This window comes from Musa acuminata, chromosome BXJ2-11, assembly GCF_036884655.1.
Source record: "Musa acuminata AAA Group cultivar baxijiao chromosome BXJ2-11, Cavendish_Baxijiao_AAA, whole genome shotgun sequence".
NCBI lineage: Eukaryota > Viridiplantae > Streptophyta > Magnoliopsida > Zingiberales > Musaceae > Musa > Musa acuminata.
In genome coordinates, this window is record NC_088348.1 from 8,917,827 (window position 1) to 8,945,000 (window position 27,174).

Sequence of the window (27,174 nt, forward strand, 5' to 3'; positions counted from 1 at the left end):
ATGAGTTTAATAATACAATAATCTATCGTATATTTTTTTCCCATGATATATATAATGTTACACTCAGCGTAATATATATATATATATATATATATATATATATATATATATATATATATATATATCAATAAAAAGATTTTATCTGTAATTACTTGGTGTAGCTCAGTTTGAATCGAAACTGAATCAGGTTTGGATAGAAATCAAATTGGTTTGATGATTCATTTGTTTCAAACTGAACCAGAATTAGACCTAGTGGTTCCTGATTTTTGGAACTAGAATTAGCATTTTTACGATTCCTAATCCTTACCCAATAGTTTAAGTTTCGATTCCAATTGATGATTTGTGATTTAAAAAAAATTAATTTAAACCGTGTTAGTTCAAATCAATTGATCAAACCGATTTAATGATTCATTGGTTTCAAATTAAAGCGGAACTGAACCCAAGTGGTTTGACTACGATTCTTAAATTTTGAAAACAGAATCTAACATTTTTGAACCTGTGATTCCGGAATCGAATCTAGCATTTTCGGTTTCGGTTGGAATTGATTGATGATTGATGATTGATGATTTTTTAAAAAAATTATAAATTGTTTATTTTTATTTATTTATAATTAAAAATTGATGATTCAAATCGGAATTGAAGTCGTCTAACTTGAGGTTGATACATGATTTTTTTTTTAAATTCTGAATATATAAAAAGAATAAATAAGATTTTTCAGGTTGAAGGAAAGGTCATCAAATTTACGTTTTATTTTTATTTTAAATCAAATTTGAAAAAAAAAATGTAAAATTTGTTTATTATTGGACCGACATAAAGAACCCTAGGGTAGAGAAAAGGTTCTGTTTGAACGGGCGGCTCTCTCTACTGCTCTCCCTTCTCCCGCAGCCATTCCTCTCCGTTCAAGCTTCGCAGATGACGGATGGTGGGAAACCCGACAATCCATCCCGGAAGCGGAGGAGGAAGAGACACAAGCCACAAAGCCGCTCGGAATCCGCTAACTCACCGCCTCCGCAGCTCCCGCTGCCACATCCGAAGCGGAGAAAGATCGAGGGTCCCTCCACCTCCAAGAACCAGCTCGGCTTCCTGCAGAAGGTACGATTCGTCGTGTCGCCCATTCCATCACCTTTCAAGATATTCGCTATTAGGGATTCCGAGACGGCAAGAACCTCCCCAAGGACCATATGCCTTCCAAGATTGCTGGGCCGAATTAACACCTCAAACCCTCATATCTTGTTCTCTCTTGTATTTCTTGATGTGGGTTATATTATCCTTTTATTTTCCTTAAAACTAAACCCGATCAACAACACTGTCTACACTTTTAGCCAGCTGATCGTTCTTGCTAGAATAGTTTCTTATCGTTGATGTCTTTATATGCAAGCCCTGCTGTTCTTAGCCTCTTTTTGTTATCCTTTAGTGGATAGTGACATTTCATCTCTATTCACATTGTATCGACCATAATGTCATCCATTGTCATGCAGATGCGAATGAGGTTATCTGGAGGCCATTTCAGAATGCTAAATGAGAAATTATACACTTGCAGGTGCATGTTGCTCTGACTATATATCATAATATTATTGGGATGGACATTCTAGCAAATATCTATCTAGCATCATCAGATGCTATACAAATAGGCAAAAATTTCTTCATACCCACTTTACTAGAATAAATAGCAATAGTTGAAGGCAAAGCTGGAATCGGGAATCGAATCTTTTAAAGAAACTTGAACAGACTACATGTTCAAACTATTAGCAACATCTGTTGTTCTATTTGATTTTGATATTACCAATCCCTTGTGGTTATGCCATGAAACTGAATCTTGCAGCCTGCTTACATGGATTAGAAGTATGTATCCATACATCAATTCTATGCATTTGGCATATGTAGCAGATTGTATAGTGTCCTGAGGTATTATTATTGGTGAAAGAAATGGGTCAGAGGGAAGGTTAGGTAGGTAGAATTTTGTAAGTGGGATGGTTAAAGTGAGACAGCAAGACAAAATCTTCCCCGGAGAGGGATAAATTACATGAAAGTTTGTTAAGTTACACAATTAAGGCAGGTTCTCATATGGCTTGACTAGGATTGTTGTCCAAGTGTTTATCTCTGTAAGCTATAACAGATTCAATTTAACTATCTGATAGAATGGTGCGGTTTGTTTTAAAGTTCTGCATTTAGTTGAGTTTGCAAACTATATGAATATGCTCTTTTAACCAAGATGGGCCTGACTTTGTTAGAGGTCAACACTCTTCAATTGGTGGTTTCATGAGTCTACTCCAAATTGATTTTGATCTAGATCTTTTCACCTATATGTCTCTACTTGTCCTGTTGGATATTCCTGGTCTTCAATGCAAAAGCTCAATATGCTGTTTAAAGTTATCATAACTTGTTGGCTGATGTATTTAGTCTCATTAAAAATAAGCCTATGAATATGTTTTTAAAATTTTGTTTAAAATTTTGGTTAAAAAGTTAGTCAATTTCGTTGAAACTCTGCTTAATTTGGTTTTGCATTGTTGAATTTGTTAGCAATCTGAATATGTTGTTTTCACCAAGTTGGGCCCGTCTTTGTTTTGGAGGTCAACACTAGTATGTTGGTGGTTTTTGGAGTCCAATCCTGATTGATTTTTATCTATTTCTTTTGACCTACATATCTCTACTTATCCTGTTAGATATATATGGTGTTTGACACTCAATTTCTCTTCAGAGGAATCTTTGGAAAAAAAAAGACCTCTTGACCATATTGTCATCCGAATGCTGTATAAAGTTATGTTGTATTGTTACTTGATGTCAATATCTTCCATTTAGAGTACTTAAGAATAAGCCTAATGGCTTGTAGGATGGTTACATGATTCATAACTTTTGTGCATGTTACAAATTCAGTCTGGCAATTTGTTTGATTAGTATAGCTATTGGTTATGATTTTCTTCTTATAAAACTAATTGTTGTACCTCTGATTAAAGTTAATAGGAAGACTTGATGTACGGACATGTTGGACAAAGAGTTTAAAATTGCTTTTTCGGCCTTGATTTAAAAATGAACTCCAGGGCATTTATCATTCTTTCAAGTGGTTTGATTATTGTACTTCATGTTCTCAGTATTACAGTAAAAGTCAAGAATATCCTAATCTTCTCACTAGCATGTGAATGAGCCCATCGAAATATTGATGTTATGTGCAAGTATTATGGTTCTTAAACATTCTTTTAAACAGTAATTGTGCCCTTTAGTAGTCCAACTGCTATGTTCTTGTAGTTACTCTTCTGTTCACCATTTTCTTTGTAGAGTTTGTTCTTCATCAGTAATGGATTTCTTCATCAGTGATATGCATGAACTCTACACTAGTTTGTGTTTTCTTTTTCTCGCATAGCTACAAAATGTTCCAATGCGTGTAGCTGTCAATTGGAAGTTGAAATTGCTATAGGATTTTGTTCTTTCAATTGTTTTTTAAATTTGGTACCTGTAGAAAACGAATCTCCTGATATACTTTTATCTTTCATCGCAGTGGTAGTGAGGCCTTCAATTTGTTTAAGAATGAACCAGAGCTATTTGATGTGGTATTTTTTTTTTGTTCCATCGGTATTTTCTGTTTCATCTTCATATATCAAATTTATTTTAATTGATTTGAACTGATAAAGTGGTTGCAAAGTTCAGCATATTTGAGATATGTTGCTATGATTGTTGTTATTTATAGGTTAGCTACTCTCTGTGAAGTTCTTATTGGATTAAGATATGTCCATGGATGCATCTAGCTTGAAACAAGACATAAGCCTCATGGGAAAGGGGTTTATTTAAGAGAGGTACTTCTTAAGGTAGAAAGGGTTGTAATCAAAGAAATTGTGATAATAGTCTTTGTCCAAGTTTTAAACGTTCTCTTTTCCCATCCTTCCAGAAAACCTTATATCATTATTTTCAAATTTTCACCGTCTATTTCTAGTGAAACTAGTTATTCTTTTCCTTTTTCATTTCCTAAAACATATATCTTATGTCATCATCTATGTTCATTTAGTCAAGCTTTCTTCAGGTATAACTTTACAATTGTTACATGTTATCTATCTAACTTTCTAGTGAGAAAAATATCTATTTGTCTAATACATTATGAGAAAATAAGAAGCTAAATCCAAAATCATGTTGTCTTCTTCATTCCTCTTCTAGTATCCAAAACCCCCAAGTATTTTAAAATTCTCCATGTTCTCTCCCTGCAACCTTTTAAATCTTCTTTATTGCTAAGTTTTTCAAGTAGAAGTATCCTTTGAGTTATCATATCTAAATTTTTCCAGAATTTCTTTATAATTTGAGGAGCATAAGCACTTAAAATCCATATCTGTTCTCCTAACACAATTTTCAAAGTTATATTTTTCCCAAAATCTTTTCACCTCTATGGCATTGTCCTTTAGACCTTTATCTACAATAACATTTACATCATTTTTATGTTTAACCTTTTTGTATATACTAAAAATTCTGAATCTTCTACTCTCAATCTCCCTACAATTTCCTCACACACACTAGATTTTGGTACTTAAATTATGCTACTTCTCTTCCTAAAAACTGTATCTCGTAGATACATTTTAACTTCCCGCATGTCTTTTCCCTAAAAGCGTACGTACCTCTACCGTGCTGGTCTGCAACAATGCATGGATGCTTTGCCTATTGTGTGTCATATCAGATCATTGATATGTTAGGTCGTTTTTGACGACTTTCTATCCTATCCTATACATTTTGGGAACTGAGGTGCTGAAGATGCATTGCATTCCTTGCAGTGATAACATAGTCTTACGTTGAAATTGGTTAAGATCATACTAATAAGATCTAACAGTACATGAAGTCGGTTAAGACATGTATTCTGTTATGATTTATGTTTCACTCTTTAGTATCATGCAGGATACCAAGAGCAAATGGTGCATTGGCCAGAGCAGCCAGTCAATGCAATTGCTAAATGGCTAAGGAATCAGAGTTCATTAAAAGTTGCTGATTTTGGTTGTGGTGAGGATTCAGAGAAAGAGACTTCTCTGATTGCATTATTGAATTTCTGACTCATAAGCTTTTTTGTTGGATATCATCTGATAATGCATGAAATATATTTCTCTTTTTAAAACTCTATTGATCAGTTGTGTGGTATTCCAGGGAATGCAACACTCGCGAAAAGTGTGAAGAATAAAGTCTTCTCCATTGACCTTGTTTCCAATGACCCATCAGTAATTGCTTGTGACATGGCTCATGTATGTATTTCCTGTGATAACATTCTTTAGTACGCCTTTAAATTCATAGTTTTAATATTACCCACCAGGGAATGCTGTCCTTGTATGTAATTTATTTGTTTTAACTTGTTTGATTTTCAGTTTGGCTAAGTTTCCATTGTAAGCCAAGTGTAGTTTTTTTTAGCTGCTATTTCTTGCAGGCTATAAGCACCAGCTATAGGTTTTTATTAACTTCTCTCAAACCAAAATTTTTGAGATACATCTTCTGCTATATGGCTGTAATTCTATGATTTATGATACTTAATTGCTGCCTGATACACCAATTTCAAATATGTACTGAGCAATGAAGGAAGACCTGCGATATATCCCTCTGTCAAAGACGATCATGTTTCTTGCCAAATAGTCTTGTAGGTCAGGCTATTATTGAAAAAAAGCAAGCCAAATAGTGTAGTTGTAAGCTAACTTCTCAATTTAATATTCATTACAAGAACAGAGTTCTGGTAGTTCAATGACCAACCAGGATATATTATATATTTCTTTTGATTGTTTACTGCATGGAGTGGTGGTGTACGCCTGCTGCCCTATTATCACCTATTGCTTTTATACGGTGAAGGAGCTCTGCAACTGGTGGAGGATGTTTGGCATCTTATTCAATATCTGCATCTTTATTGCTCACATTTGTTTCATATCAGTTATCTGTTACCATGTTGGCAGTCCGTCTTTCTTCTTGGCTATTCTGCTTTTGAACTTGTGTAGAGCAACCCATAGACTTGTAGGACTGTATTAGTGTTAAATACTCGCTATCCTACTTGAAAATTGCTCTTTCAGTGGGACACTCCAAAAACTGCTAGATGAACTTCTGGAAAGGACCTCTGACCTTTTCTCTCAATGTTTTTTTTGTTGTTGAGAATTTAGACTTTGAAATACTTTTTTTATTAATGCTTAATTGAGGTCAGGCATGTTATGAAAGATTTGTGGTATCAAAGACTATGAATTTTGATATCTTTTGAAAGAGAAGAGTGATGTAGATATAATTTTTTGTTCTGTTTGTACTAATAACATACTAAATTCTAAACTATGTTTTGCAGCTTGTAACTGATATTCCTTTTTAATCGACGTAATTAATTATTGGATGAGTTGTAATACATTTTACTGCATTTTCAATTTTTTTAAAAAAGCTAAGAAATGATTTTTGGGTTTCTGCTTTTGCTATGTATTTACCACTAGATATGGGCTAATTTATGTGCAGACACCATTGGACTCATCCTCTGTAGATGTTGCGGTTTTCTGTTTGTCATTGATGGGAACCAACTATTCAAACTATTTGCAGGAAGCTAAAAGAGTTTTGAAACCCAGGTTAGCTACTTGGTCCCTTCCTGGCATTTCATTAAGATGTGATTTATATGTTGTTTATAGACATTCACAAGTTCCATGGTGCAGCGGTTGGCTTTTGATAGCTGAAGTGCGAAGCAGGTTTGATCCCAACACTGGAGGAGCTGATCCAGAGAAGTTTTTTGAAGCTGTCAGCCAGCTTGGGTTTTCTTTAGTTTCAAAGGTTTGCTCACTCATCTATAAATCCTTACAATCTATAACTTGATGGAATATCATCACTAATCTGCTAAATCTTTTCTACAATATTGCTGATGTGCAACATGTGATTTTTCAGGATTTTTCTAACAAGATGTTTGTACTGCTCTACTTCAAGAAAGCAGTAAGATTGTTGTCTTTCGTCTCTTGTACTTTTATTATTGATTTTTTTTTTCCCAAGATTTCTATCATAGCAACATGGAAGATAAACCTAAGGTGTTGGTTGTGACTAATTTTGTTAACATTATGTCACAGAAAAAAGATTCCCAAGTCGAGAGCATCAAATGGCCAGAGTTGAAACCTTGCATATATAAAAGGCGATGAGCTTCCTTCCACTCCTATGAACCTCGTAATATTATGGATGCTGATAATGTGTATGCTTCTTCCAGTACATGGGATGGTAAACTCTTGCTCTATGTTTGTTGTCTCACAGTAAAAAAAAAGTCACAGCAGGCTGGTAACCTTTTATCGCAAAAAATAAACATGATTTGGACACGAAAAAAAATGTGAAAGATGGGGGCCTTAATCAGGATCCATGAAGCCTTAACTCTAACACGGCTTTATGGTACTGAAATAATCCTTCCTTCCTAGTTATGTTGGTTTTCTTTTTGCCTATAAGAGAGGGAGAGGAAGAGGTAGAGAGAGATACCTTGGTAAATGCATGATGAAATTAAGCATCTCATCTGTTCCTGTTTAGGAATAGATCAAATCATTCAACAATGGTTTGATCCATCGCAACTCCTCCCCTAATTCTGTGCATTTCACCATTCTACAGGCTGTTGATAAAAAAGAAAAAAAGAAAAATGAGGGGCATTTGCGAAAATGAAAAAAGGCGAGGAGACTGGGTGCTTGGAGCTTACGTGGTGGGGGGGGGGGGAATTGGCCGTGGAGACTTTAACCTGGGGCGACGGTCGCCGTGCGCTTCCTCCTGTGGTGTCGCCGGCGTTGCATGTGGTGTAATGGCGGGAGAAAGTTGAGCTGGGCGGTGCACGCGGACGTGGCTCGGGAATCCAATTGGTTGTAGCCAATTTCGGTTTTTTTTACCCGTTTTGCCCTTGTTCGTTATACATCCTAAAATCACCGTTCTGAATATCCTTGAACTACCCTTTTACTTGTTGGAGGGTTCACGTAGTTAGATTCTTTTAACATCTTATCATTAGATTTAAAAAATTTATATTAAAATTTTTATAGTTATAAAAATAAAATATTTATTTTTATTTATTTTAGTATTGTCAATTTTATTGATAGAAGATATAGTATTTGATAACGTTGGAGTGACGTAAAAATATTAATATTTTTAATTATATATATTTTAATTATATTTTAATTAAAAAATTTTATTCGATTATTATGATGGTGATAGATGATGACATCGTCGAGGGTCATGGGTGGTTGTTGTGGTAGTGGTCAACTTTGTCAATGTTGATTCGAACAACGATGATTGAGGCGAGGGTGACAATGATAGTTTGATGATGGTAGTGGTGGATCTTAGGGATGTGAGGAAGAGAAAGAGCGACGATAATAGGTGAGGTAAAAGGAAAAAAAAAGGAGGATTAGGATAATAATATTGGTAAAGAAAGAAAATAATCGCTCTCCCTTCTCTTCCCTCGTAATCGTAAGAAGCTGCAGAAGCCGAATATAGTGTCATTGTCGCTCACTCTCCTTTTTCTTTTCCTCCTTCGTGAGATGATAATATCATGAGGATGATGACTACGTCGATGTTATCTCTCGTGGCATTATCATCATTGTCTTTTTTTTTTTCCTTTTGCCTAATCTTTTGTCAAACGGTTCTCTTTCTCCTCACATTCTCAAAATCCGTCATCACCATTATCAAACTATTGCTATCGCCTCTGTCTTAGTCATCGATGTTCGGATCTACATCGACAAGATCAATCACATCAATAGCCTATGACCCTCGATGATATTATCGTTTGTTATTATCATAATAATAAAATATAATATTTTAATTAGGACATAATAAAATTTAAAAAAAAAATATGATTAAGATATTAAAATTGTTTTTTTATTATTTTTATAATATTCCTGCATACGTCGTCATTTTCTGTATTGTCAATAAAATTGATCGTGCTAAGATAAATAAAATTAAATATTTTATTTTTATAATTATAAAAAAAATTAAGATAATTTTTTTAAAATATAGAAATCGGGATTAGAATCTAACTGCATGAAATTTAAGGATAATATGGAAATTAGGCCAGACAAAGACGCCAGCCCCGACTGACTTTGTCCTTTGTTTCTTCCTATATCTTCCCTATTTCCTCCCGTCATTTTTTTTTTTTGCTTATTCGGTCGACCACATTGCAACTCCTGCGCCTTCGCCGAGCGAGCTCTGAACTCGGAAATCCAGATGGGGAACGTCTTCGTGAAGAAACCCAAGATCACGGAGGTGGATCGAGCCATCCTCTCCCTCAAGACCCAGCGCCGCAAGCTCGCCCAGTACCAGCAGCAGGTCACCTCCCCTCCCCCTCTTCACTTCTGATTCATGATCTTCCCCTGATCAACGCAGAATCCCTCCTTCCCCATGGCCACGGTGCTTGTTTCTTTCTCGACCTAGACAGGCAATTGAAATGATGGTTCCCGATCTTCGAGGACTTCTGTCCTTGCCTGGTGGTTCTTCTTGATCTTTTCTCCATTGCTTATGCCAAGTGGAAGCGTGAATCGCTGCTTCCGAGTCCTCACGACAGGAGGTCTGTATACTCCAAGTTGCCGCTGCTTTTGTGGAGATATGACCATAATTCTTTTGCGTTTTCTTGGTCTTGCTCCATCCGTTCGACCTAGTTCCGATGATGGCGGGATTACCTTATCATGATGATCTCCCTTCATTTCAAAGTGCCTCATAGTTTCGAATGCTTCAAAATCCGAGTGGCTCCGTGTCCCTTCGGTTAAACCAAAGTTAAACAGCACATGAATTTTCGATCTTGATGGATGTTCTCATCACGCAGCTACCAGAAAGGGCAGGGTTAGCTATTAGCGTGTTAATTAGTGTTACGAGATGAGACATTGACCTTTCCTTCTTTCCTAATATCTGATGGATTCGTATTCTGAGATCTATGTGACTTTCTTTTAGGGGTATCTGTCTGAGAACTGAATCGTGTCATTGATAAACCTTCTCGTCAATATACACTGACAATTTGTAATTACGTTAGGAGGACATAGGATCAGGGTCACTGATGTATCTCTGATGGAATTCAACCTGGCTTTCTTTTTTATTTTAAGCTAAATAATCTTTGTTGGCGACATGAAAGCATCTCTTTCGGCACAATGGAAGATAGCTTAGTTTATATGTAATGACACATTTCATCTTCATAGCTGATGAACAAAGTCATTATGCCAGAGTTCAAGCTTGGTAGCATTTTACCAATTTATGAATATTCTAAGACTCTCTTCAAAATGTTGACTATTCTTCTTACTTGCCCATCAACTATGATTGTTATCACATATTGATATGGTCATGGTAGTAATTCTGGTTTTAGTCTTTAGTACTAGTGATATCTTTCTTGTTTCGTTCTGTGTTTATTATAGTGATGATTGCTGCAGTGATTCCAATGTGCTTGGTTTTCTAACATGGTTAACTTGTTTGAAGATGCGCTTGGTTTTCTAGCATAGTTAACTTGTTTGAAGTTCTAGCTGCTGCTAGAGTTTGATGCTACCTCTAGTGCTCGATACAATATGCTCATGTTCACTAAACATACTGTATTTGTTTTCCATGCCTGTTCTGCATTTTTTTAGCTTGAAGCTGTGATTGAAGCTGAGAAGCAAGCTGCTAGGGACTTGATCCGGGAGAAGAGGAAAGACCGGGCATTGCTTGCACTTAAGAAGAAGAAAACTCAAGAGGAGCTGTTGAAAAAGGCTGATGCTTGGCTAATAAATGTTGAGCAACAAGTATGCATTGATTTTCTAATTGGTATATCATTTGTTGTGGTGTATATATTGTTTCACTTTATATACTATAATAGAGGTGTAAAGTGCCTATATCTTCCGTGGATTGTCTTCCTGAGAGTGGCTTTTCTTTCTTCTTTAGTTGGCAGATATTGAGCTAGCAAGCAAGCAGAAAGCTGTATTTGAAAGCTTGAAGGCAGGAAACAATGCCATTAAAGCTATACAAAGTGAGATTAGTCTGGTAGATGTTCAAAAGCTGATGGATGATTCTGCTGAGGCTAAAGCTTATCAGGAAGTGAGATATCTGTTTATCTATTTCCTACGTCTCCAGTCACTGTTGCTCCTAACTGAACATTTTGCAACTTCACTTTCAATTCAAGTTATTTTACCAAATGAATCTCGTACTTGAAAAAAAGAAGCCTGTATTGTTGGTCTATGATAAGCTTACAGAATCTGAACCCAAGATTGGCTCTGTGAATTATCAAATTATATGTTAATTTGCTACTTTAGATTGACTGGAAAACTTGCCACTTTCTGACATAGACATAAGCCTAATGTCTTTGGCCTAGTTAGGCCTGAGCCCGAAACTGCAGAGCATTCTTGATCTTAATTGCATTGGTCTTTGATGCGAAAAGAAAGACATTAGTTGCGGAATGAGGGTGTGGATGGGAAGTGGTTCAAGGAGGGTTAACACTGATTTGGAGGGACCATAAGGTCAAATGCTCGAAGCATATGCTTGGAGTTGAGGTACTCGAGGACGGAGATAAGAGTGGCATATAGATTTATGACATATTATTTAGAATTTTCCAGTTCATTTCAATGTTAAATTTGTTGCTGATCAGGGATGATATGGTGAGAATATATTAGTGTTTTGAAGTCCTACTTTGGCATTAAGTTGGTTTTTTAATAGCCTTGGGTAATTGTTATACAACAATTGTAGTAGCTTTTCTTGTGAGGTTGTAAAAATTACAGACTCTGTTTTTATAATCCTCACCTTTACTAGAAATAGTACCAACTACCATGTTTTCTTTTCTATTTCTTTCTTGGAGAATGGGTTTGGAAAATCCTATTCACTTATTTGAATTGAAGTTTCTAAGGTTTCAAAGTGTAGTTTTGATTATTTACTTCATTCTGTTTGGAAAATCCCATTTAGAGATGTGATTATTTTTTCCTTTTCTCGATAGGTTTAGTCATTCAATGGTATGATAAACTTTTATCATGCTCTCTTTGATCTGAAAGTGAGTTAATTGCCGACTTCTAAAATTTATCATTTGCTTTTTGCACTTGTTGAAGGAAATAAATGCAATTCTGGGGGACCGTCTTTCTGCCGAAGACGAGGAAGAAGTTTTGGCAGAATTTGAAAATTTGGAAACTGAGGCAAGTTTTTTCGTTAACTTTTTGGGCTTTTCTGATATCATACTGAGTATTTGTTATACTTCATCTGACTATTTTCAAATACTCAAGTTTAATATCAATTATCAGTATGCATATCAAAACAACCCCTGTTATTCTCTTCATTTCTGCACGAGGGGCCACATGATGTAATGATGTATACACATCAGTGGTTTTGGAAAGCATGCAATATGAGAAAATGTTTTCTTCACACATTGTAATAAGTGACTTTGAAGCATCATCAAGTTCTTCCCTGCCAATGATATTGCTGATCCTTATTTAAGCTTTTATATCACTTGATAAGTTTGTGTGTCTCCCATGATTGTCAGAATTTATGCTTGCCTTTTCTGATGATATTTGTGACTCTTGGCTATTTATTGGAACATTTTGTACTGCAGATTACCCTTCAATCCATGCCTACTGTTCCTGCTCAATCAGTGCCAGAAGTAGAATCTCAAGTTCAGAGCACAGAAGATGAACTTCTTGATCTTCCAGATGTACCATCTGGTGTGAAAGACATCTCAACTAGTTCAGAGAGAAAAACAAAAGGTTTTTCTCTTACAAGCTTGAAGAACTTGCGTATGTAGTAATCATGATTCATAGAACTGTCACGCATAGTTATGACCTGACTGTTTATGTTTTGTTTGAAATGCAGTTCTGGAGGAACCACTACCGGCTTGATTGCCCAAATGAACATAAAGGGGATTTCATTATTGCTCAACATTTGTGGTGGTTCTTGGATTTGTAACATTTCCAAGGATAACTCCCATCTTTTCTTTCTGGTCTCAGTTGGCTTCTTCCTCAGCACGCACATATGTGTTGAGCTTAGAGATCGAAATGAAAGGCTCTTTTTCCCTTAGAGGCTCTTTTCTTTTGCGTGTACAAAGAACTCAACTGATAATAACCAATAAAACCGAATGTAACTATATTCTCTCATTTCTTAGCTCGATCTGAAATAGGATAATTTATACTGTCTAATCAAAGATCTTTTGGTTTTTTTCTTTTTTTTTGATGTTGCATCTATTTCACATTGTTGATGCTTTGGTCCACTAGCAAGGTTGTCAGTGGGCATAACAAGTTTGGTCCATACTGATGCTTGTCAACTAAATTTTTCTTAGTTCAAGTTCCAAATTCTGACTGTAGATTTATGATTTTTTTTCTTTAATTGTCTAGCCTTGTAATTGAGCACCTCAGTTGACAGAATTTATCATAGCTGTATGAGTTACATGGTCTTTTGATCTGTCAATTTCATCTTTCAGATAAGAAGATCTGATGTATTTGGAGTCTGCATCTTCTTTGGAGCATTATTCGTGTTCAGCCAATAACACCCACTACTAACTCATTCTTAACATGGAAGGCAAAGTGATGCTGTTTCACAACTCATTATGAAATACTAAATTCTATTCAATGTTCCAGCTTGTGACTATGTAAGTTGTATGCAAAACCTCCAATATGATTTGGCTTGTTGGTGACCTATTTTATACTATTTGTTTGTTGATCTTGAACAATAAATTAAATGTTAGACCATTGTTGGTAATGATAATTCCATATTTCTTCTCAACTTATTTCTGTTTGATAAAGACTTCTATCCCATTTGCTTTTTTTGCTCTCTGAAGTTTGAATGACAGAAATTGTGTTTATTTACTTTTCCTCAAGTGTTAAAAGGATGTAGTTAGATTCTCTTTTATGACCACTCCACAAGTATATATGCATACCCTAAACGAGGAAAGTAGGGGGTAAGATCGGGTACGATTCGCTTGGTATCGGACCATAGGGTATAAAATCCAATATGCTCGCCCGATTCCCATGCCTTTGAAATTTGGAACCATAGTTTTCTTATACCCGTACTTCGGATCGGATCTGTATCGGGTTATTTTGGGACCTACGATCCGACAACAACCCTTATTAAAACTGTAATTGTGCCTCGCTGCGGCTAAACAAAATGGGAAAGCCAGGGGGAAAGGTGAAGGACGGTGGGGGAGAAGGAACGGCGCTGGCCCAAAACCCTACCTCTAATGAAGAGGCGGAGCATAGCAATGGCCTCAGCCGTAAGAAGAAGAGCAAGGCGAAGGACGGCGGTGGCAAAGGCAACGGGGAGAAGGAGAAGGTTGAAAAGGAGGGCGCCTTCCTCCTGGGCGAGCCGACCTTCCTGGACCTAGGTAACGGGCGATTGCGTTGCGTGGAGACGGGGCACGAATTTCTCGCCAAGGACCGGGAGGCCTACGGCCGCACCAAGGCCTGCCGCCTCGCCCTCATCGATGCTGCCGTCGCCAGAAAGAAGCCACCCCTCAATATGTTCCAGCCCCACCCCACTTCCAAGTAAGCGGTGTTGTAAGTCGTAGAAGAAGAAGGATTTTTGATTCGTAGGTAGAAGACTGTGTGATAATGAGTTGGTTGCAGGTCGCAACTGGTGTGCAAGCTTACCGGAGACGCGGTTAATAAATCTGAGGAGCATATCTGGAAGCACGTCAGTGGAAAGAAATTCCAGAATATGTTAGGTATTCTTTGTGCAGAAATGAAAAAAGATATTTTATTATCCTACTCCTTTTTTTTTCGGATTGAAATATACTTCTTTTTTTTTTTTTGTTGGCTTTCTGATTCATGTTGTTTCTTACTCTGAAAAATTGAGTTTTTTTTTGCTATATACATGTGGACAAATTTCCATCGTTTTTATTCAAGCCTTGCTGTTAAAAGTGATTCTGAGAACTGTGATCTCACGTACATACTATCACATAGCGAAGAGTTCGCCATTCAAGAGTTATTTGGATATGGAAATAATGTGGGTAGGAAGATGCAAAATAGAGGCAGTTGAAGGTCACGCAAAATGGAAGATTTTGATGTGAATCCATGAAAACTAATAATTAGAAGAGGGGTTGATGCTCCAAGACCAAAACCTCCAAAGTTGGGGGAATTGATAAGAATCTATCGAAATGACCTGGAATAAGTGGATGAGCAACTAACTCTGGGCTGGTTTGAACTAAAAACTAGTAGTTCCAACATGTTTCCCTAAGTTTTAAATCAATTACATCCAATTTATGTCTTTTGCTCTATTTGAGAAAATCACTCCAGTAATCTGAACAAACCAATATGATCTATCAAGTCCAATGATCACAATTTTCACCACCAACCTTGAAATTGATTCCAAGTCTGTGAATGTTGTTCATTTTTTGGACTAGTCATGAATAACTATTAGAAAAGTTTAAAATAATATTAATAGTTCTTGATCTGTTTTGGAATGATTTGGTTCTGGAGATCTATGCTAAGCTAACCTTAAATTCTATATCTGCAGGAATATTGCCTTTCTGTTGAAGAATTTTAAGGAATAATTATCAACATTTTTTTGTATTTTATGTTTTAAGCATCATGATTAAGATATGGCCAATATGATGTGATGTGTGCTGTGTTTGTATTACAGAACAAAAGGAAATGGAGTCCCATGCCAATGCAGAAGCTGTAGAGAAAAATGCAAAACAATCAAAAAAGCAATTCAAGTCAAAAAAAGATCAGAAAAAGAATGCTCATGAGAGTGATTCACTTACCAAAAAGACAAAGGCAAACAGTGATGATATAATTGAGCCTGATTTCTGGGTTCCTCCTGTTGGAAGTCGCTGGGACTTCGATGATGGAGAGGATCGCTGGGATTCTCATGAAAACTCAGATGATGATGCAGATGGTGGTACAGGCCTAGGTAATATGAAGCTGCTAGTCCTTTATTGAATATATATTGACATTATGCTTTTTGGTCAATTTATCTTTGATTAATGACTGAACATAAGTTTGCTGACTGATAGAAGTTTCTGTCTTTGAAAAAGGTCTTGCCAATGGAAGTGTGGTGTTTGGTTCTTTTCTAATGAACATTAGACTTGAATAGGACTAGCATGTGTTATGATGAAATTTATCTGAACAATTGCTGCCAATAAAAACCCAAACTCTATCGATAAATTTGGTTTGTCTAGATCCAACATCAATATACTCATTCTCAAAGAAAATAGAAAAAAGAAAAGAAGCTCCATTTGGTCCTAAGACCTATAAAATATATATGCACATGGCAAGTTGTCGGAGATGTGACAAAACAATAAATGCTGTGCTGATCCCTTACTAGCTTGGAGATGTGCCAAGGTGTTGGGGATGTCTATGCCAGGGATGGAAGATAAGGCCATTGTGTCCATGAACAGGATAGCCAGCCTCATTTATGTTATCTTATATGTAAATAAATCAGATAAATAGGAGTATAATGTTCATCACGAGTTCATAAATTGAAACTTTTAAAGAACAAAGGCAGACAGTTTACATTCCAGGCTGAAATAGTTTGGTACTAAATCTCTATTAAAACTTCTCTTTGTTTTTCCTCAGAACACCAGTTTTTTTCATCTCAGTGTTGGCGGATCCAAACTTTACAACTTTGCTGTGGAATGTTATGTGGAATGAAATGATGTAGTTCCATGTTTCAATTAAGATGCTTGTTTGTAATGTAATTATGGAGTGAATATCATACAGTTTTTATAGAAAGCCTAAAGTTGTATCCTTTAAATATTTATTTTATTAACATCTCAATCTGGCTTTGGTTGTCGGGTTTAGATGTACAAAGAGTGTCCTGTCTTTGGCTCATTTATACTGTTCTGCAAAATTTAAACTAAATGTTTGCTTGCTTTTCTTTGGCTCATTTATGCTGTTCTGCAAAATTTAAACTAAATGTTTGCTTGCTTTACTAAGAATACCCATTTGATTCAATGTGACATTTGTCTCTTTGTACTTAGTTATGGTTTTTATGTCTTTTAACAGATGGAACATCGGAAAAAGATGATCCTGAAACAAGGAAACTTGCCAAGCGGTGTGTTCACTCTTCCCTAACACCTTAATATTTTCTGCCCTTCACTTTATGTTTTGAGTTTTTCTTTTGCTTAGTCTTCTTGATCTTTGTTTCCCGAAAACAACTATCGGCAGGAGTAAGCGAACATCAAAATCTGTTGGCCTCAGCAGCTTTGTTTCAAGGAAGAAAAAGATCAAGAAGGCAACTACAAGCCCTTCTGAGCAGCAGTTATAACAAGAGGTTCACACAAGCCATCCTGCATGATCAAATATCTAAATTTTGAATGCCATCTTTATATTTCAAAGAGTGAAAGGATGATCTGTGTTTTTGCAGCATATTCACCTGCAAAGCTTGTGATTGTCTGCCTTTTGTATATGCAACGTCAAGCCGTAAGTGGACAAACTTCCTCTTATATGCTCTCAAATGGGCCCTTCTTCGCTTAATATTCTTCTCACTGGCGTGTGATCTCCACTAGTTATTTTAAATTCGTAGAAGCGAGTGAGTGGCTTTGTCAAATGTGTTGTCTTTTAATATGTTTGTCTACATATTCTATTTTGATCCTCAATCGCATTTTAAATTCCAGTTTTATCTCCTTTTATTTCTTATTTGAATCATTCTTATTTGAATTTTGATACTCTGATAAGCTTCGAATGTGTTTTTTTTCTAGCTGAACTAACATCTGGATGTGATTTGGATGAAGGTTTTGATATTATAGAAGCTTTGCAAGCATTCTCTTGGTTGAGTTTTTCAGGTACTTACATCCAATCCTGCAGTGATTAACTAAACCTAAATCGAACTGTTGCCTCGTCCGAACTGTTTCACTTGAAGAATTTCTTTTGAAGGCATCTGAAACTCTTTGAAAGATGGCAATTACTTCCAAATGTTCAGAAATTATCCGCAGCTTATTTGTTAAAGCTTTTGATCGCAAACTCACTGTAATAGTGACATGAGTAAATTACTTCATGAAGTTTATGATTACATTCTTTTGGTTGCATTTCCTTGTTTTTCTCTCTCTCTCTCTCTCTCTTGAGACTGTTCATGTCAATCTAAAATGCAATTCGATTGTTGTTTCTTGTATAAATCTCATCCCCTATTTCTACATATTGCTCTTTGCGAGGAACATTGTAATGAGTTTTTACCCCATAAAACTAAATTCCTATCTAACATGTTTCACTGTTGTAGCTCTTCGATAGGAACACTGATATCCAAACTGACCGATTCACTCTTGGAAATGCTCGTGGGTGATGTGATCACTGGCACCCTTACCTGTGGTTTCGACCGCATCGTGTCCGTTGTTGAGCACGTCAGCCCTGCAAAATTTCAGGGGTGATCGGTCGGACAGACTAGCATTGGATGCGATCATTTTCAACGACGCCAGATCAGCATTGCTATTGCTTCTACATCTCCGGCGTCCATCGCTGGCTTTCCACGAGATTTGAGATCCACTATTTGGACGGTCCTGATCGATCCAACAGCAGACGCCCGTCCGAGATCCCATATCAACCTCCTCCTCCTCCTCCTCCTATATCTCTCTCTCTCTCTCTCTCTCTCTCTCTCTTGACGCCGTCGTTCACGATCGACGAGGCGAACCCGACGAGCGTAGAAAAACCTCGTCCCTCCCGTCTCCACAACACAAACCCTCTCCGCCGCCCGTCGCTTCCATCTCCTCGGATTTGTCGAGGCTCACAAGGGTGGAGGCATGATCGTTCGGCCGCCGCCTTCCGAGTGATCCCGGAATCGCCTTTGAAGCCTTCGATCATGTCCTCAGCTCCCGCCGCCGTCAGATCCCAGTCGCCGGCGCTCAAGGCGCTATTTAAGACCCCCGAGGGCCGGTACAAGCTCCTCCACGAGAAGACCCTCCCTCCCGCCGCAGCTTCCCATGGCAAGTCCGTCTCTCAGGTGGGCTTCTTCGGGCCAAAACTAGGGTTCTTGGCTTGTTTGGTTCCTTTTTCTTGATTTCAGCGCAAAAGACAGGGATCTTGATGTCTTTCTTTTCAGTTGACGATTGCGTATCTCAAGGAGAAACCGCCGGCCAATACGAGCCAGGCGGCGCCGTCAGCCACGAGTTCGGGAGTGAGGTCGGCGGCGGCCCGACTGCTCGGGTCCGGGAATGGGAGCCGGTCGCTTAGCAACGGTGTTACTCGGGTAGTGTCGGCCAACAGCAGGACCGGTGGTCCCGTTGGTGCATCGGTGGGATCGAGTGCACAGCTGGCATCGCCAAACTATGATGGCAAGGGGACATACCTAATCTTTAGTACAGCAGACACTCTGTTCATCAGTGACCTCAATTCGATGGAGAAGGTTTTGCGCCTGTTTGATGTGGAAATGCTCTGTTGAGTTTGCTAATCTATTGCATGTCATTTGTATGCCTCTCTTATCATTCTTTGCTTCAGGATCCTATCAAGTCCATCCAATTCGGCAACTCAAACCCAGTTTGCCATGCGTTTGATGCTGAGGCGAGTGATGGGCATGATTTGCTCATTGGGCTGCACTCTGGAGACAGTAGGTTCAGTCAGTTATATACTGCCAAGATTTTTTCCTTTGTTTTTTTTCTGCCCACTAATGCCCACATGCATGATGTTGTAGTCTACCTGGTATCACTTAGGCAACAATTACAAGATCCAGGGCGGAAGCTTTTGGCAGCTCAGCATTATAACAAAGAAGGCACAACTAATAATAGGCATGTATCGCATGTCAATACCATAGGTGACATGTTTAGAGAGCATTAATGACAGAGAGCTGATCTTGATAGTTACTGATGTTATAGATTGTTGGCCAATTGCCGTCTTTTTTCAAATTTTACTTTTTATGTCAGCATAATTCTCAAAGTTAACCTCTCTTATTCATTTGGGCATTTTGTTTGGTGATTATTGCTATCACGTTTCTCTCTGTTGCTTATGTCTTTTGTACTTTAATTGTATCTTTCATATAAACTTTGCATTCATTTTATTGAACTTTTGTGCTGCAAGTCATTTTCTTGTGGATCATTGAAAAGCATGTACTAAAATCTTAATGCACTAAGCAGGACTCGTATTTAGAAGAAAATATTAATCATGAACTCTTAAATTACTGATCGTGATGCTAGGTCGATAGCATTGATGTTGAGTGTAGATATGCTTGAAGTTGCTATGCATGCTTCAGTTTAAGTCAGAAAAAGAATATCTTTGAATCAAGATTTGGCTTACTTTAGTTAGAAAAATTTAATAGAGTGGATGCTTGGCTTTAAAAGAAAGAAAGGACGATAATAAATTCAATAACATAAATTGTTTCCAAGCTCCAGGCTCCTTTATGCCAAAGTTGGTTTGGCTTTGGCTTCTCTAGTCTTCGTGCATTAATCATGGACATGCTGGAAGCTGATTGTGCCTCTTGATCTGTTAAATTTTGTTTAAGATCCTTCCAAGCAACTTGGCCCTAATGATGAGTTAGGTAAATGATTTTAACATAATAGAGCAACTTGATAAATACAAACATTATCCTCTTATAGTTTTAATATGAATTTCATGTCCATATATATCTACTAGGTTTGCTTATGCAAAACCATGTGTTTAGATTAGGCTGTTATGGTACTGTTAAGTAGGAATTGACAGAGATGCCTGACAGAATAAAACATCAAAATATGCTTGGTGGAAACTCTGAAGTCATATGTAAACATGCAGAAAAAAACATGATATGTCTACAACATAGACGATGATGACAACAAGCCATAGTGTTCCAACTGTTTGGGGTCACCTACATGAATCTTTTTGCACCAGTAAGCACAGAAAGCAGTATCTCCTGTAAACTGCATGATTCAGATAATACTGTATTAAGGGAGGATTGGCTGAAGCTGGTTAATGAACATAGAACAGTTGTCAAACACAAATTTGTATCATTACATGCATGACATATTGTAATGATGGCATTGGAGAAGAATATATGAACACGAACTTATATAGACAACAACCTGCAGATGAATTTATGTAACTTGTAGTGCTTTATGCGTGAGAAAATTGTACATGTAAAGCTGAAAGGACATACAAGAAGATGGGGTTTTTCACTTTAGTGAAGTATGTTTGTGAATGCTTTCATTAGGTAGACTGCACGACTTGTAAAATTATAAAGCTAAAGGAAAGTACTCCTGTATGGTATGAGTAGAAAGAGAAGATTAAATTGGTAGAGGACCCTTCAATTTTTGTATATGATCTTAACCCATATTGTTATTTCATTGTTTTCTTTGTTTAATACTATCAAGAAAACTTCTAAAACTTGTAACCACATGTTATTGTATGACACTATGACTTATTTTCAAAAATTTAGTTTAGTGGTATATATATTTACCTAGCAGAGGCCTGAAAGTTGGAGATATGCCATTTGCTGGAGAAGAGTGCTGGTTTTTATAGCAATTAAAAGAAAAAGAAGAGTGCTGGAGATATGTCATTTTTTATTTTTATAGCTAGAAAAAGAAAAAGAATAAGATTGCTGGTTTTTGTATACTTGTGGTAGTTGTGCACAGATTTTTTCTTTTGAAATATAATAAGTTAATTGTTTTTTGTTTAAACTATGTCCATGGTTGTATTCAGAGTTCAGAGTTATTTGCTCTTAGTTATACAGAAATTCCATTGTTTTTACAGTCGATGCACTTGCGTGGCATGGGTGCCAGAACGTGAAGGCACTTTTGTTGTTGGTCATGCTGATGGTAACATATATGTCTATGAGAAGGTTAACTATAGATTTCTTAATTGTTATCTTAGTTCAACTATCTTTGAAATGAAAATTAAGCATGTTTTGCCTTTTTGTTTAGAGCAAGGATGTCACTGCTGATAGTTCGTTTCCTGTTATCAAAGATCAAACTCAATTTTCTGTTGCACACACACGCTCGAATAAGGTAATTTGGAAACGATGTATAATCTGCATAGTTATGTGGCCAATGTTAATGAGCTTCTATGTACCATACACAAAGCCAAGACAAACCTGAACCATATTGCTTGAGCTCAACATTTCAAACTCAACTGCTGTTTGATTGAGTTGATCTCAAAATGACTTTGCATTCAGTTAATTCAAGCATAGCTTGTGCAAACTCCTGCATACAGTTTTCTGATTGATCATTTGTTTCAGATTGATTTAAAAAAAAAATGTTCACATTTGCTAGCAAAATTTTGGGATTGTTTATGACCATTGTTATCTGTTAAGTACATGAGGTTCATCCACTAACCAACATAAAGCATGTTTAAGAAACATGTTGTGGGTTCCTATGCCTTTGATTGCACTTACTTGATTCAGTAACAACCTAGACATTATCTAGTTTAAATTTATACATTGGCACTGTCATGTCTGTATGATTGAAATGTTCTACTGGGTCTTAGCTAACCATGGCTTTCCTAGCACAATTGTTGTGGTCCTTGCTTCAATTGGAAGTCAAATGTCATTTGCATTCATCGGACACTAGACCAAGGAAAAGCAATCATAATAGTATTGAACCATTGATAAGTGTGTCATAGGACCATGATGCTTCTGAGTATTGGATGTCCCCATATTTTCATTCACAGCTTGAAGATTCCGATCGAATAATTTTAACTGGATGCTAAAGTAATCTGTATATTTGGGAATTCAGGAGACCATTTTGTGATTTCTAGTTGCAATTTCTTTTGTACTTTTTCAACTATTAACTAAGGGATTTGCTTGCAGAGCAACCCAGTTGCTAGATGGCATGTTTGTCATGGTTCAGTCAATAGTATATCCTTTTCAGTCAATGGAACATATATGGCCACTGTTACTAGAGATGGTAATTGTTTGATTCCTGTACCTTGTTTCTATATCTTTAGTACCTGTTCTTTACGTCAAATATGATGTCCCATTAAAACCTGAAATAGTAGAGTCCTTGTAGGTTATTTAAGAGTATTTGATTTTTCAAAAGAGCAACTAGCATTTGGAGGGAAAAGCTACTATGGTGCATTACTATGTTCTGCTTGGAGGTATCCATTATCTTGCATACTATTACAAGATTTTGTCCTTGCTTATGTCATGTTTTTTGTCTTGCATTTGTCATGCTTTTGTCAAATTAATTAATAAGATTTAATGAATCACTATTTTGCACAACTCAAACTTTCTCGTTTGTTTCCTTTTGAAACTTGACTATGAAGTGATCCATTGTTTTAGTTTGGATGGGAAATACATATTGACTGGAGGTGAAGATGATCTTGTACAAGTTTGGAGTATGGAGGACAAAAAGATTGTCGCATGGGGCGAGGGACATAATTCATGGGTAAGGTTTTGGTAAAATGTTGCACAAGCTTTCTTCCCTATTAATTACTCGGGATACACTAATAAGTGTATCAGCAGGTTAGTGGAGTTGCTTTCGATTCATATTGGTCAACCCCAAATTCCGAAGGAACAGAAGAAAATGTGGTGTATCGTTTTGGCTCTGTTGGTCAGGTAATCTATTATGGAATTTAATTATCGAAGAACGGATTCTAATCAATCAATTGATGTTCATTTTTTTTTTATGTATCTTCCGTGTGGCAATGAATAGTATAAGAAAAAGGCTCTTGCATTAGTATCTAATGCCATTTGATGAAATTCAACCTATGCTTGGTAATAGTGAGCACAAAATTTGTTTGTGGTAAAAGAAAGCACAAAATTTGTTATGAAGAAAGCTGAAATGTAATAGTTGTAAATTAAAAGATGATGTTGTATAATTGGCTTAGTATTAGGTAACCTGAAAGAAAATTTCTTTACTGCTGCTCGAGTTCTTTATAAATTGTATGCTTACGGAGTTAGACCATGCATGACCGAGGGATGAGATTAGCAATAGTGGAAGAAACATTTGGATATATGCTTAAGTTGTATGAAATTATTTCTGGAGATTTTTTTTTTTTTTGCGTTTGTTTTTCATTGAAGTGATTATTCTCCCGCACTAGAAAATTTCAATTGTCTGTCTACTCTTTTTTGTTGCTCAGTGTCATCCCTAGTAAGTTGCAGGATGGTCAGCTGCTTCTGTGGGACTTGGTGATGGATGAACTCATCATGCCACTACGCTGTCCTCCTGGTGGGTCAGCAACTCTCAGCAGCGGAAGCCATTCAGCAAGCTGGGACAGCATGTGCCCGATGAGTGCTCTCCTACCTGCTCCGAGCATGAGAGATATGCCTAAAATTTCTCCTTTGGTAGCTCACAGTGTGCACATGGACCCCCTCTCGGGCTTGATATTTACCAATGAATCAGTCATTACGATATCTCGCGACGGCCATATCAAGATCTGGGAGAGGCCCCAGAATCACGAGTGCAGCCAATCTGGTTGCTCCCACTCTGTAGTAGCTGCTGCTCCTATCGCCAAGCACAGACCCGTCGATGGCATCCACATCCATTAAGAGCAGCACTTACTAGTCACAAGCATCGTGCTACATGAACAAAAAAACTCTTGCCTGCTCGCGGCTTTTATTGCAATTTCTCTCCATGAATGAAATTTGACCGCTCAGTTGTTTAAAGAACAACAGGTTATCAAATCAGAGAAATGATGGCGAGGTCCGATGGCTTGGCATATCAGAGAAATAATGGAGTAGGCCGTTCCTACCAAAAGGTGCAAATGTCCAACTGTTTCCTGTGTGCTTTTAATTTCTTGCCTCGTCAACGTCGTGAATCAGCAGTTTTGGGATGATGTCATAGGTTCTAGCAATATTGACCTCGTCTCATCCCAGAGATGAGATGATTGCTGTGGATTCTTCTAGCAAACACAAAAACTTCTTCGCAATTGGTTCAAATCTTTACTGTCGGTTTTCGTATTTGCAACCTACCTCTGTCTTCCGACGACCAATTCAATGCCTCAATTGAACTTATCAGCTCAAGTATACGTTTTGTACGTCATCATGTAGATCACCAACAATGTTTAACTTATCAGCTAAACAACCGCATTTTAAAAGCAAAATTACATAAGATTATATTAAGAATATTTTTCAACTCACTGGCAAAATACATGTCTTGCAACTACTAATAATCTCTAACCCAATCGCACATCGAGAAGGCATCTACTATTGGAACTCCGACACTACAAAGATGCGAGCGGTACCATCGTCTGAAACTGAAACTAGAGAGTTGCCATCTGCGGACAGGGCGAGGGATTGAACGGTGTCTGTGTGGCCGCTGAAGATTTTCACACAATTGCCAGTGAGACTGTCCCAGACACATACCTTACCGTTGACGCAGCCGGTTGCGACAAACTGAGATGCACCCAGCCATGCAAGGCATGTTACACCCTCCTGTCCAAACCCAGAGCAAAAAAACCTAAGTACAAAAGGGAAAGCAGGATAAAGAGAGAATGTGAATATGCATCAGGCCGAGTATGACCTCATGATTACATGCACATCGCACTGAAGAACGTTGAAGATCCCATATAATGAGCTTCTGATCCATGCTGCCTGTCGCTGCCCAAGGAGAGCTGCAGGCCGAGTAGATGGCATCTCTTAAGCCCCAACGACACAATTACTTGCAGTGAACAGATGTAAATTCAAAAAGGTAAATGCACACTCGTTGCTTGACAAACAAAAAATCCGATATGGATGACAAACAAAAACTTGTACGAAAGTTGGATGACTAATTCAATAGTTATCTTCTGGCCTCCTCTTTGCCTAGTACTTTGCTTAGATCCAACAATATGTTACTATACAAGTAAAGAAACTAGTTTAATCTACGTTATCGAATCATCAAAAGGATGCCATAAATCAAGTAAGCCATACAAGTACACTTCTCTTTCCAATTATTACATGTATTTTCTGTAATTCATGAAAGGATGTGTTTAGCTAAAAGTAACCATACCTTGGTGTGAGTCCAATGCACTCCACAGATTTGGAGTGAGCGATTAACGAGCTGATCACCTACAACAACGGTGACATCCATTAGAAAATTAAAAACTTTCAATATTCATATCTAGGAATTAACCAAATCCACCACAGTATAAATGGAAAAGAACAATACAGCAGCTCTTGCGCCTCAAAAACATGATAATTGTTATTTTCACTTCAAATTTCCCAGTTATAGCTGAGAGTTGTAGGCGATTGCAGGAAAAAATGTTTCTACATCTCTATACGGCATTATAACCAAGTCTCATCACCCATAGAATGGAGTTGATTCTTGGGTACATATCAAAGTTGGGAAAGCTGTATTAAAGTTTGGGTGGAGGTGACTAGCCAACAACTTAGCATTGACTCTGTAAAGCTGATGAAAGCCTCCCATTAAAAGTAACACTCTATTATAATGTTCTTAAAAGATACGGAAGCAATAGACTTAAAAGCTAAAAGCTAGTTGGCTGATAGGAAGGCCCACTGTCTTTTTGTAGTTTAGGATCATGCAACAAAGCAACACTCCATTATAAAGTTCTTCCAACCAAAATATGGGAGGAAGAAAGACTTAGGCAAAACAATCACGAATTATGTGTCATATCCTTCATGACACCTATGAAACAGAAGCATTTATCAAATCATGACTAAACGGCACATTAACGCTTACAACAGAAAAAAAAAAAAAAACATGAGGATGAGCTACTTGTAAATGAAAGTGAAATAGCTCATCGTAATAAAAGTCAATGTACTTTAGTCTGTCACAGTATTGTGCAATTGATAAGCACTAGAACATGAAAAGAAAATGTACCCGCCCAGTTGTTATGTTCACCAAGTGTATGGAGCTGTCCTTTGAGCCCGTGATAGCAATAGTAGAGTCAGAGGTTATTGACAAGCATGTCAATCCATCAGTGTGATATGGGTGACCTAAGAAGTGAGCTTTCAGTGAGAAGGTATTATTATGAAATCTCAGAAAAATAAGTAATATCCCAGTTCAATGCAATAAAGAATTCAATATGAACTGTACCAATAAAGAATTAGCACATTCTTAATGCTAAATTGTCAAATCTCGTTTATTCATTCTGTTAGTTAAAATTACAATAGTAAGCCTCAAGTTGAACTCGAGAATAAAAAGATTTAACACACAATTGCAAGAAAAAGAAGTGTTTTGTTCAATAAAGCTTCTTGTACATTCTTAATGCCTCTGTCTAAAGCTCAATTTTTCTCCATTAATCAAAATTACACCAGTTGGGCTTAGTCTTGCATCCAATGTGACAAACACCTATATCTTCTGCAAAAGCTAGCCTGCACATTCAAAATACTTCTGCCACATAAATGGATTGATTGCGGTATTCATCAAGTCAATTTCTGTAGGTAAAACAATTGGATCCACAAAAAACTCTTACTGCATAATTAACTAGAATGAGACATTTCTAATTCTTGATTGAAAGTTTTGGAAGGTTCCAATTTAGAACTGAATGCCTCATCAGCAAA

General features: G+C 37.1%; 5 protein-coding genes across 20 annotated transcripts in view; 4 read left to right on the plus strand and 1 right to left on the minus strand.

Annotated features, from left to right (window-relative positions):
• The first annotated feature begins 828 nt into the window (after positions 1-828).
• LOC135626189 (ribosomal RNA-processing protein 8-like) lies at positions 829-7,234 on the plus strand. Of its 3 annotated transcripts, none has more exons than XM_065131316.1 (9): positions 829-1,092; positions 1,479-1,540; positions 3,494-3,567; positions 4,870-4,971; positions 5,113-5,207; positions 6,436-6,542; positions 6,627-6,741; positions 6,853-6,897; positions 7,029-7,234. In XM_065131316.1, exons 1-9 carry the CDS (start codon positions 913-915, stop codon positions 7,095-7,097), a joined length of 849 nt encoding a protein of 282 aa, XP_064987388.1. In that variant the 5' UTR covers positions 829-912; the 3' UTR covers positions 7,098-7,234. The 3 variants fall into 3 exon arrangements, with proteins under 3 accessions (XP_064987388.1, XP_064987389.1, XP_064987390.1); XM_065131317.1 differs by having other exon boundaries at positions 3,494-3,545; positions 4,860-4,971; XM_065131318.1 differs by lacking the exons at positions 1,479-1,540; positions 3,494-3,567 and having other exon boundaries at positions 4,860-4,971.
• A 1,816-nt stretch (positions 7,235-9,050) lies between these two features.
• Positions 9,051-13,645, plus strand: LOC135627958 (vacuolar protein sorting-associated protein 20 homolog 2-like). 2 transcript variants are annotated; one of them, XM_065134435.1, is made up of 6 exons: positions 9,051-9,243; positions 10,524-10,676; positions 10,816-10,968; positions 11,967-12,050; positions 12,464-12,644; positions 12,721-13,645. In XM_065134435.1, the coding sequence occupies exons 1-6, from the start codon at positions 9,142-9,144 to the stop codon at positions 12,744-12,746; spliced, it is 699 nt and encodes a 232-aa protein (XP_064990507.1). In that variant the 5' UTR covers positions 9,051-9,141; the 3' UTR covers positions 12,747-13,645. The 2 variants fall into 2 exon arrangements, with proteins under 2 accessions (XP_064990507.1, XP_064990508.1); XM_065134436.1 differs by having other exon boundaries at positions 9,053-9,243; positions 12,464-12,614.
• Positions 13,646-13,991: 346 nt separating this feature from the next.
• Positions 13,992-17,869, plus strand: LOC135627957 (uncharacterized). Of its 4 annotated transcripts, XR_010492738.1 has the most exons (8): positions 13,992-14,384; positions 14,466-14,563; positions 15,481-15,753; positions 16,848-16,896; positions 17,010-17,115; positions 17,209-17,264; positions 17,576-17,626; positions 17,718-17,869. XR_010492738.1 is itself a non-coding variant. In XM_065134434.1 (6 exons), the coding sequence occupies exons 1-5, from the start codon at positions 14,008-14,010 to the stop codon at positions 17,107-17,109; spliced, it is 897 nt and encodes a 298-aa protein (XP_064990506.1). In that variant the 5' UTR covers positions 13,992-14,007; the 3' UTR covers positions 17,110-17,115; positions 17,209-17,463. The 4 variants fall into 4 exon arrangements, 1 of the variants encoding a protein (XP_064990506.1); XR_010492736.1 differs by having other exon boundaries at positions 17,576-17,869; XR_010492737.1 differs by lacking the exon at positions 17,576-17,626 and having other exon boundaries at positions 17,627-17,869.
• A 202-nt stretch (positions 17,870-18,071) lies between these two features.
• LOC135627953 (probable catabolite repression protein creC) lies at positions 18,072-24,619 on the plus strand. 9 transcript variants are annotated; one of them, XM_065134431.1, is made up of 11 exons: positions 18,072-18,774; positions 18,874-19,176; positions 19,269-19,377; positions 19,462-19,581; positions 21,486-21,550; positions 21,656-21,739; positions 22,540-22,636; positions 22,739-22,826; positions 23,011-23,116; positions 23,194-23,286; positions 23,811-23,947. In XM_065134431.1, exons 1-11 carry the CDS (start codon positions 18,229-18,231, stop codon positions 23,820-23,822), a joined length of 1,623 nt encoding a protein of 540 aa, XP_064990503.1. In that variant the 5' UTR covers positions 18,072-18,228; the 3' UTR covers positions 23,823-23,947. The 9 variants fall into 9 exon arrangements, with proteins under 9 accessions (XP_064990503.1, XP_064990495.1, XP_064990497.1 ...); XM_065134423.1 differs by having other exon boundaries at positions 18,078-18,774; positions 23,833-24,619; XM_065134424.1 differs by having other exon boundaries at positions 18,082-18,774; positions 19,462-19,555; positions 21,486-21,573; positions 23,833-24,619.
• Positions 24,620-24,759: 140 nt separating this feature from the next.
• Positions 24,760-27,174, minus strand: part of LOC135627956 (uncharacterized) — a 4,672-nt gene continuing 2,257 nt past the window's right edge. For both annotated transcript variants that reach the window (XM_065134433.1, XM_065134432.1), the window contains 4 exons: positions 26,492-26,607; positions 25,661-25,719; positions 25,193-25,283; positions 24,760-25,104 (listed from right to left, as the gene is read on the minus strand). In XM_065134433.1, the coding sequence (XP_064990505.1) occupies positions 24,877-25,104; positions 25,193-25,283; positions 25,661-25,719; positions 26,492-26,607 (494 nt within the window). In that variant the 3' untranslated portion in view covers positions 24,760-24,876. The remainder of the gene's footprint in view (positions 25,105-25,192; positions 25,284-25,660; positions 25,720-26,491; positions 26,608-27,174) is intronic.

Bases quoted from the DNA above. Each gene is read 5' to 3' on its own strand.
- LOC135626189 (XM_065131316.1), top strand. From the start codon at position 913: ATGACGGATGGTGGGAAACCCGACAATCCATCCCGGAAGCGGAGGAGG. The intron at 5,208-6,435 runs GTATGTATTTCC...ATTTATGTGCAG, and splicing joins TTGCTTGTGACATGGCTCAT to ACACCATTGGACTCATCCTC. The intron at 6,898-7,028 runs GTAAGATTGTTG...ATTATGTCACAG, and splicing joins TGCTCTACTTCAAGAAAGCA to AAAAAAGATTCCCAAGTCGA.
- LOC135627958 (XM_065134435.1), top strand. From the start codon at position 9,142: ATGGGGAACGTCTTCGTGAAGAAACCCAAGATCACGGAGGTGGATCGA. The intron at 10,677-10,815 runs GTATGCATTGAT...TTTCTTCTTTAG, and splicing joins TAATAAATGTTGAGCAACAA to TTGGCAGATATTGAGCTAGC. The intron at 10,969-11,966 runs GTGAGATATCTG...CACTTGTTGAAG, and splicing joins AGGCTAAAGCTTATCAGGAA to GAAATAAATGCAATTCTGGG.
- LOC135627957 (XM_065134434.1), top strand. From the start codon at position 14,008: ATGGGAAAGCCAGGGGGAAAGGTGAAGGACGGTGGGGGAGAAGGAACG. The intron at 15,754-16,847 runs GTAATATGAAGC...GTCTTTTAACAG, and splicing joins AGATGGTGGTACAGGCCTAG to ATGGAACATCGGAAAAAGAT. The intron at 16,897-17,009 runs GTGTGTTCACTC...AACTATCGGCAG, and splicing joins ACAAGGAAACTTGCCAAGCG to GAGTAAGCGAACATCAAAAT.
- LOC135627953 (XM_065134423.1), top strand. From the start codon at position 18,229: ATGCGATCATTTTCAACGACGCCAGATCAGCATTGCTATTGCTTCTAC. The intron at 19,177-19,268 runs GTTTTGCGCCTG...TCTTTGCTTCAG, and splicing joins ACCTCAATTCGATGGAGAAG to GATCCTATCAAGTCCATCCA. The intron at 23,117-23,193 runs GTAAGGTTTTGG...GTGTATCAGCAG, and splicing joins GCGAGGGACATAATTCATGG to GTTAGTGGAGTTGCTTTCGA.